At 39.2% G+C, this 9,804-nt stretch overlaps 1 protein-coding gene across 2 annotated transcripts in view; it reads left to right on the forward strand.

Moving 5' to 3' along the window:
* The first annotated feature begins 134 nt into the window (after positions 1-134).
* slc2a2 (solute carrier family 2 member 2) overlaps positions 135-9,804 on the forward strand; it is a 10,264-nt gene continuing 594 nt past the window's right edge. Inside the window, exons 1-11 of one of the 2 annotated variants that reach the window (XM_081699667.1) lie at positions 135-207; positions 823-915; positions 1,165-1,343; positions 1,976-2,100; positions 2,549-2,664; positions 3,144-3,306; positions 3,654-3,841; positions 3,965-4,069; positions 4,756-4,857; positions 5,208-5,411; positions 5,579-9,804. The exon at positions 5,579-9,804 is cut by the window's right edge and continues 594 nt beyond it. In XM_081699667.1, the coding sequence (XP_081555793.1) occupies positions 199-207; positions 823-915; positions 1,165-1,343; positions 1,976-2,100; positions 2,549-2,664; positions 3,144-3,306; positions 3,654-3,841; positions 3,965-4,069; positions 4,756-4,857; positions 5,208-5,411; positions 5,579-5,782 (1,488 nt within the window). In that variant the 5' untranslated portion in view covers positions 135-198 and the 3' untranslated portion in view covers positions 5,783-9,804. Of the gene's footprint in view, positions 208-269; positions 621-822; positions 916-1,164; positions 1,344-1,975; positions 2,101-2,548; positions 2,665-3,143; positions 3,307-3,653; positions 3,842-3,964; positions 4,070-4,755; positions 4,858-5,207; positions 5,412-5,578 lie in introns of those variants that run through there. The other variant, XM_081699668.1, reaches the window with a different exon arrangement.

The following is a 9,804-nucleotide window of genomic DNA, read 5'->3' on the forward strand; positions in this document are numbered from 1 at the left end:
TGGTCGGCTAAATGGGGAGTGGGAATTTTACTGCAATGTGGGGAAAATTGATCTAGCCATAAGGTAGTGTTCAATGTGCAGATGTCCTAGTGTCCTGTGTGTGACCATGTGTTGATCATTTACCTGTTGAAAAAAACGCCAGAGAACCTTAGAGCTTTATTTGCTGCAGCAAGGAGTTTGTCACTTGCTTTTGCCGACATGGAGAAGGTAAATTCATGTTTTTTATGTATTACTGATTTCGGAATTAATACAGAAGAAAACAGTTTATAGATATTTGAATTTTGCAGAAAGATTTTAGCAAAATCATTGCATGGATGTGTTTCTACATGTGTCGTTTTTGATTATGATAAGCCACATTTTTTGGGTAGCATATTCTGACACTTGATAACTTAGCACTGACTTAATCATCGAACCTTTGTCATATGGTTCCAGGACAGGACAGCACTTACACTGCTTAATATTTTGTATGGCTTAATATTTTCCTCCCCACCACACTAGGCTGATCATGTCAGCTAATTATCAAGCCATTAATTTGCTGACTGAGGGAAAAGGACAGAAAAACTTTCAAATGTACTATGTAGCTTTTCTAATTTAGATTGTGGAGGTGCCACCATATTAAGGTATTATTCACTTTTTAAAATTATTATTAACAACAACAACAATATGACATTTTTCAGAGTATTGCTCTGAATTTTGCAGATTATGTCACAGTGGTATATTGATGTGTACAATGCCAGTGAGTTGCTGTGCCCATGTGTATGGATATGGTTTTGTTGGGTACTGAAGCTGGTCGGCTCCTGTTGTGTTTGATTCATACAACAGCTCACTGGTACTCTGGTGTTGGCTGTGTTCACTGCTGTGCTGGGCTCCCTCCAGTATGGCTATAGTCTGGGCGTCATCAATGCCCCACAAAAGGTCAGCCATCACCCTCCACACAATGTATTACTACAACCTGATTTCAGTTTATGATAAAAGAATAACATACTGATTTTCATCTAGAAGCAATGTTTAAGGTGCAGAATGACTCTAATCTGTACCTTAGATCCTCTGTTCGCAGAGGTAATTGCCTGAGGTTTATCTTCTCTCAAACCAACAGTGCTAGTCTCAGAAAACAAATATGTCATCAGCTTTAAGTGCCATAGAAATGTTACTTCTTTGTCATAGGTCATTTTAGGACACTATGCACGTTCGCTTGGATTTCACAATTTGTCTACCAGCCTGCCAAAACAGCCAGAGTCTTCATCCATGCTGACCATGTACTGGGCCTTATCTGTGGCCATGTTCCCCGTTGGTGGCATCCTATCCTCCTTCTTGGTGGGATTTGTGGCCGACTTCAGAGGAAGGTTAAGTAAAATACAACAACAACAACATCAATAAATAAGGACCCTGTGTTCTACTGCTCTGCACATGCTCTTCTTGTGCTTTAGGTTTGTGCTTTGGGCTTGTTCTTTAGGTTTGTAATTTGGGCTTGTGCTTTAGGTCTGTGTTTTGGGCTTGTGCTTTAGGCTTGTGCTTTGGGATTGTGCTTTAGGTTTGCTTATTGCTGACAAGTTGAAACAGAGGTGTCATACATTTTGTGAAACACAAAAATGTGCCCCCAAAAGCCTTAAGTACATTTGTGCTAAACCATGCTTTTATTGGACAAGAAGGTAAAATAGGTTTTAAAAAAGATAATATCGCAGACATTTGATTTGATCTGCTTTGATTAGATTTTTTTCCCAGATTAGGCTGTGTCCAGCATACCACCCTTTATGTGCTGAAGCATTCATTAGAAGTGAATGGATGTCTTTGCTCAGCTCCAGATAGTGTCCGTATTGTTTATGATAGACCTTATGTATTTTGTACTTCTGGGTATCAGCATTGATCCCTGTATTATACAGTATTCTAGTTCATTGGTATGTTGGACTCTAACCTACTGTACTGTACTAGGATATATTCTATGAGTAAATGACAAAGCATGTATTTTCTCCTGCAGGATCAAAGGCATGCTGGTGCTGAATATACTGGCTATGGTTGCAAGTCTGCTCATGAGCCTGGCCAAGATGGGCAGCCCTCACATCATGGTGATATCTGGACGGGCTCTCATGGGCTTCTACTGTGGTAAGACAGAGAGGGAAGACCTCTTCCAGGCCTGCTCCTGTAGATCTCCACCCTGTAGAGCCTAGTTCTCTTACACTCTCTTCTCTTTAAAATTCCCTTACTAATTGTAATTGTCTTTGAAGCAGATAGAATTAGTCTACTCTGAATACAAGATACATGTCTATAAATAGGTTGAATAATCTTATCAAACATATGGGTCATATAAATATTAAACATATTGCTTACATTCAAGGTAGATGCTAAGAGGAAATTTATTGGAAAGAAAGCCATCATACACTGCAAGAAAGTTGTGGACTTTTATCATCTTCAATATGCACACAGTAGGAGAATAGGAATGGTACCGTATCCAATCCATTTTTGTGTAAAACTCCACCATTATGAGCTGTGGTTTATAGTCACAGTGCTTGCTTGACTGCTGTCTCCAATGCTCTGTCCATCTGTCTTGCAGGCCTGTCGTCTGGGCTGGTCCCCATGTATATTGGGGAGATTGCTCCAGTGAAGTACAGAGGTGCTCTGGGAACCCTTCACCAACTGGCTATTGTAACAGGAATTCTTATCAGTCAGGTGACTGTTGAACATGCATGATACATCAATGCACTTACAATAGAAGTTAGAAGAGGGTTCAAAGGTTGTGCACTGAAAAACTAACACACATTGATTATGCTAGTGAGCACTACAGTTTGGTTATTTGGAATGCAGGCTGGTTGCAGGTTATGGTGTGATTGTAGTGAATTATTTGATGGCTTTATAAAATGACTGGTTGTGAAATGTTTCTGCCACAGATTCTTTCTCTTATTTGGTCAATCCATGAAGATGCATAAAACTTCTTTATAAGTAAATGTAAAAAAACACAAAACAAAACAAAAATCCCCAATCATGTAATATTCTTCACTTGTGGCATATATGTGAAACAATATAAAAAGCTATAGACAAATCTCAATAATTAACAATCATAGCCATCATTATACATCCAGACAGGAAAGAAGGGTGCTTTCCGTAAAAAATGCCAGGTCTGTTTGACTGTATGTCCTACTTTGGTTTAGGTCCTTGGCCTGGACTCCCTTCTGGGTAATGATAATATGTGGCATGTGCTGCTGGGTCTGTCTGGAGTGTTTGCTGTCCTGCAGAGTTTCCTGTTGCCCATGTGCCCAGAAAGTCCACGCTACCTCTACATCAAACTGGGCAAGAAAGAAGAAGCCTGCAAAAGTATGGCTCCAAGCCTAGTTACTGGAGGCTTCCCATACACAGTTCCATTCTGTCATCTGCTTGTATAGTTCATATCTCTTAGGCCATCATCTCCCAGTCTTAAGGCTGTTGAGGGCCTAGTTAATGTGGTTGATAATTGATTAAGTTAAACTATATACCTTTTATAAACTTTACAGCGACCTGTATGGTTCATGTTTTCAGTGCTTTTTATTTGTTGTCAGTGAATCAGTTGATTTATATCAGACATCTCAGCAGGAAGATTATTGAAGCTGTCAGGGGGACAAGATGGTTCCAGTGACATGGTAAGACTCAGGTCTCTGTTTCCTTCTGCCATTCCTCAACGAAAGGTTTAAAAAGGTTCAAAGGCAAGTATGACACATCCAGGGACATAGCAGAAATGCAGGCTGAGAAGGAGGAGGCCATGAAAGAGGCACAAGTTTCCATGTGGATGCTGGTGCGCTCCCAGGTGTACCGGCAGCAGCTCTTTGTGGCGCTGATGATGCATCTCTCTCAGCAGTTCTCTGGAATCAATGCAGTGAGTTCCTCCTTCCCTTTATACTCCTGCTTTATTGGCCATATTATTGTGATAGTCATTTTATGGCCACCATTTTCTTTTCAGGCAATATTTGTTCTTATCTACGTGTTGTTTTATTTCCAGATTTTTTACTACTCCACTGACATTTTCCAAACGGCAGGCGTTGCTCAGCCAGTCTATGCCACGATTGGAGTCGGGGTTGTAAACACTGTGTTCACCCTCGTGTCTGTAAGCACATGCTAATTTAAAGTTAAACACTGCTGCTTAGGAACAGGTACACATCACTAGGTAACACCAGAGTGCTGTTCTATCTGGGGACAAGTGGTCTGACAGACATTATGTTCTTTCAGGCCAGATCTGCAATTAGAGCTGCCCAAAAGTGTTCAATTTAAACAGGGTTTAAACAGGCTGCGTAGATGCAATATAATTGATGACACATCCCAGATATTCTTTGATGTTGTAATTCAAGTGTCTGATTAAAAATGACATTGATTAGAGGTGGTTTTTCAGCATGTCATCTCTGTCATTGGATTTTGAAAAAGTGTGTCATCTGCGCGTGTGACATCCTGACATGTTTACATGTATGAGTAGTTGCATAATTCTAGAGGTGGAGTCTACAAGTGCACTTTGATCTCTGGCCATATGTGGAGCACTGCCAGGTCTTACTGGCTTTGGACTGCTTATCTGCTGGTTCAAGGACAGTGTGTTAGTGTATGCCTCTCTCACTAAAGATGAAAAAGCTCTCTGGAACCACACAGTTAGCCTACTTCCGCTTTGCCCAGTACTTACTAACACTGACATGTTACTATTAGAAATCACAACACCATATCACTGATTATTACTCAGTGAGAACTTCTTCAATTCAATGTACACACCAGAAATCACAGACATTTGAAACATTATATGACTTCCAGGTGGTCCTTGTGGACCGTGCAGGCAGAAGAACACTCATGTTGGTGGGGTTGGCAGGGATGTGCCTCTGTGCAGTGGGAATGACAGTGGGACTTGTCTATCAGGTAAGCTCATAAAGGATGTCTGTTTTGTCCTTTCTCCTATAAAAAGCATCTCGTCATCTAATAATACTAGAAACAAGTTTATTGTATCATGAAAGATGGTATGAGGACATATTCTCATTTTTAAACAGACTGGAAGGGCTGAACTGCAAAACAGATATATATATATATATATATATATATATATATATATATATATATACACACACACACCCTTTAATTTGCTCTATGGATCAAAACTTGGTAAAACTTTTACAATGTCATGTACTAAAGTAGCTATTGTTGTTGTAATGGATATGTTGTATTGATTATTTCAGCTGGATCTAATGTCTTCTCCCATGTCCTCTTCACAGAACACATACTCTTGGATGAACTACTTGAGTATGACAGCCATATTCCTGTTTGTGTGCTTCTTTGAGATTGGGCCTGGGCCAATCCCATGGTTCATTGTGGCTGAACTCTTCAGCCAGAGCCCTCGGCCTGCTGCTATTGCGTTGGCTGGCTGCTGCAACTGGACAAGCAATTTCATCATTGGCATGTTCTTCCCATACGTGGAGGTAGAACATTCTCAAGACACCCTACTTGATTTGCATTACCAGTGTTGGAAACATACTTGGTTTTTTGTAAAAAGAAGCAAGCTGATTGGTGTAAACTTTTGCGTCATCCTCTTGTACAGGCACTGCTCTCTCTGACCATGTTTCTTTAATGTGGCTTTGCCTTGCAGGTGATCTGTGGAACATATGTGTTCATCATCTTTGTGGTACTCCTCTTCGGCTTCACGCTTTATACATGTTTCCGAGTGCCTGAGACAAAAGGAAAGACTTTTGAGGAGATAGCGATGCTGTTCCAGCATGGCCGGGTAGTTGTGGCTTCACAGCATGGGGTGGAGGCTGAGCTGGAGCAGCTCCAGGGGACCACTGAGGCCTGAGCAAGGCAACATCCAGCCTCAAATGGAATGGGGAGACAATGGTTTTATATATAAATACTATATACTACTAAAAAGAAGGACATACAAGAAAGAAGGTCCTACAAGTACAAAAAGAGAACCAAATCAAGCAAATGAAAGAAGAATATTAGTCTATTAGTCATTTATTTATTATATATCTGTTCATGGCAAAGTATATCAGCCTTTGGGATTACCTTTCAGAGATAAATTGAAGTTGAAATTTGAATCAGGTGATGTCAGTCAATGGGATGACAATCAAGTGTCAAGTTTACAATCAAGTTTATTTTAAAAAACAGGGTTCTAGCAAAGGCTGACCTTCACAACGTTTGTGCAAGTGTACCATGGCACGAAAAAATGAGATTTCTGAGGACCTCAGAAGAATTGTTGATGCTCATCAGGTTGGAAAAGTTTACAAAACTATCTCTAAAAAGTTTGGAATCCACCAATACAGTCAGACAGACTGTTTACAAACTGAGAAAATGCGAGACCATTATTACCCTCCCTAGGAGTGGTCAAAAAACAAAGATCACTAATTGTAGCAATGTTTTGTGGACAGATGAGACCAATATAGATCTTTTTGATTTAAAGGAGAAGTGTTATGTTTGGAGAAAGGAAAACACTGCATTCCAGCATAAAAACCACATCCCTTCTGTGGTGGTGGTAGTATAATGGTTTGGGTGTTTTGTTGCATCTGGGCTAATGGGTTAAGGGATTTGACTTGTAATTGGAAGATTGCTGGTTCAAGCCCCATCACTGCCACTGTTGGGCCCCTGCGCAAGGCCCTTAACCCTCAATTACTGAAGTTGTATTCAGTCATAATTGTAAGTCATTTTGGATAAAAGTGTCAGCTAAATGCTGTAATTGACTTGCCATCATTTATGGAACAATTAATTTGAATTTATACCCGCAAACTCTAAATGAAAATGTCAGGCCATCTGTCCTTGAGTTGAATCTCAAGAGAATGTGTATCATGCATCAAAACAGCACACAAGTCATTCTACTTAAGAATGATTAAAGGATTTGGAATGGCCAAGTCAAAGTCCTGACCTTAATCCAATAGAAATTATGTAGAAGGACCTGAAGCAAGCAGTTCATGGGAAGATACCCACCAACATAACTGTGTTGAAGCTATTTTGTATGGAGGAATGGGCTAAAATTTCTCCAAATGTTTAGCTGAGTTATTGCTGCACAAGGGCGTCACAAAAGATACTGAAAGCAAAGGTCCACATACTTTTGTCACTCACATATATGTAATTTTGAATAATTTTCCTAAATTAGTAAATGACAGTCTAATATTTTTGTCTCTTTTGTTTGATTTCATTCTCTTTATCAATTTTTAGACCTTATGTGTCAATCTGATGAGGTTTTAGGTCAAATGTATGCGATTCACAAACGTTTAAGCACCACTGAAAAGATGAGCAGTATTAAAAGGCAGGGGGTAGCTGTCAGAGGTGTTTAGTGAGCAGTGTGAACACATTTCAGAGTTCATGAATCCCATTTTTAATAATTTTTGACAAATGTAGTGTACTCTGTGAATAACTTCATATTGTATAAGGTGTGTGCTGGTGCTATTAGTTTTGTTAATACTAGAATGACTAAAACTGTGAAAATGTTCAGTCTCAAAGCTACAGTCTCAGTCCTTCTCTATCATGAATATACATAGTAAACATTAGATAATGGCCCTCTGATTGTTGGGCAAAAGCAGGGCTGATGTTCTCAGGATTGAGACATTTCAGTCCATGTAGCATTAAATGTATTTTTAATATACTTTAAAATCGGTGGTCAGAAATTAGCTGGAGTAATTATAAGCACTAACAAAGTCTGAAATTGAGGAAGTAAGTTAAAAAGCGAACGTTTTCCCTGACTTTTATTTAATAAGTTATGTGTATGGGTTTTATGTGAGATTATTTAAAATTACTGAACTGAAAAATTAGTATGAAATGTGTTGCACCCTTTTATATCCATTTGTGCAAATTTGACTTTTCTTTTTCTTTGATGGAAAGTTGGGGTGCATCTCAGTTGTGTAATACATACTAATACTAAAAGGTATATACTATATACTAATCATAATAGTATGCAATTACACACAATATTAATGTACTGAAGCCCTTTGTAGTGACAGGCAGTGATGAAGTATGCCAATGTTTTTCATACCAAACTACGATAATGAAGGCTACATTGAGAGATTTTTTTACATAAAACAAATGAAATAAAATGGTCAGTAACTGCACCTTTTACCATGTTTTGAGCTGGCACAGGCACACCCTCAAAAATATTAACCCTTTGTGTAAGTTCCAGTTTACTTCCTCTGCAGGGAAGCTAACATTACGTCAATGAAGCAGCACTAAGCTGCTCTGCGGCTGTCAGCACTTGTTATCAGTGAATACCGCCCTAGATTTCTCTGTGAGTTTATATATCACACTGACATGGTTATGGCTAGCTAACTTACACTAAATAAGTATTTCATAAAGATTTCATAGTTCTAATGAAACCATTGGTACTGCAATAGTTCATTGAATTATGGGACAAGAGTGTCCATGCACACCATACTGAAAAATTTACCAGTTCTAAGAATGGATTGTGGATTTTTGAGTATACTCAACTTTGAAACTTGACTATACTACATACTACATACTGAAAAACTAGTTAGATTAATGTGGAGATAATGGAGTCTAAAGATTTAAACCAGGATACAGCAGGGCTGGATGGGAATCACTGAGAATATGTAGTATATTTTTAACAAAATTGTAATTTTGATAGCAGATTTTCTGATATTGAGAGAGAGTGGAAGGTTCATCAAAGATCGAATCAGTTAACGTTTTGAGTAGTGGTTTGAGATTAAGTTTTTGCAGCTCTGACAGCTGGGTGAAAATTGTGGATAAAGTGGCGAATCATTTTTCTGAGGATTTTTGTATCCATGTTTGTTTATAGTTGCATCCTATGGATGTGCTGTCATGCATTTTTAGACATATGACCTGGATTATCATGTGGTTTGGGTCTTTCAACATCAGATACCCTTACCCAATTGACCCAGCCAGGGTTGATCAGACCTCATCTTATGTACCAGCAGAAATCACCCATATTTCTGCCTCCTTGATCCAAAGCAACATAGTGACCTTATCTGCAGCTTTAATGACAGATCTTATGCCTTTCCTTTTTATTTCATTAGGGTATTTCACAGTGAATGTCCCTTTACATCTCTACAGCCCACCTCCGCAGGATTACAGTGAGTTCACCAGCCTTGCCTTCTGCAATCTCTTACCAGCTCCTGGTACTTGGTGTACTTCTGGTCTTTGGCTGATAGTGCCGCTTACCGGTGTTGATGGCCATGACTAACACTGTCGGCAATTGTCTTGCCCACCTGGTCACGGTGCCAACACATCTCCAAGACTTCTTAGGCAGATGCTCACAAGGTGTTCCAGGGATTCTCTTCCTGCACACAGGATGTCTTGCTGTTTAAAGATTTGGAACTTTTGTAGCAGCTGATTTATTTTAGAGGTCCTGTGGTGAGTAGGGTAGATTGGTCTGGTATTACCTCTTGCAGTTGTATTTCAGAAGCTGACTTTGATAATGGCTCCTCTTGCATCTCTCCAAGCTTGGAACCTGTTTGCTGAACCTCTCTCCTGTTCCATGCATTTCATCCTGGCCTGATGTATCTATAGGCCTTGCAGGTTCTTGAAAACTTTGTCACTGATTAAGCTCATTAAGATTGCAAATTAAGCTTGTTGTTGTAATATCGATGCGTGGGTTGATAATCTTTTGTCCATCTTTCCAAGTTGTCTTTCCAGTGTCTTTTTCTGGCTGTCATTCAGTCTGCTCCTGTTCAGTCACTGTTAGGTCAGGTTTAAAGGATATAGATACATCCAATAGATGTATCTATATTGACATTTTTTTTATACTGGCATTAGGGTATTTCAGTGATGTGACCTGTGTTAATGAATAAGTGGCCAGTAACTGTAGGATTGTTGTTATATATTAATGCCATAAATAAATGTAAATGCCAT

Source organism: Electrophorus electricus, chromosome 17 (genome assembly GCF_041902795.1).
Source record: "Electrophorus electricus isolate QZ-2024a chromosome 17, ASM4190279v1, whole genome shotgun sequence".
Classification (NCBI taxonomy): Eukaryota; Metazoa; Chordata; class Actinopteri; order Gymnotiformes; family Gymnotidae; genus Electrophorus; species Electrophorus electricus.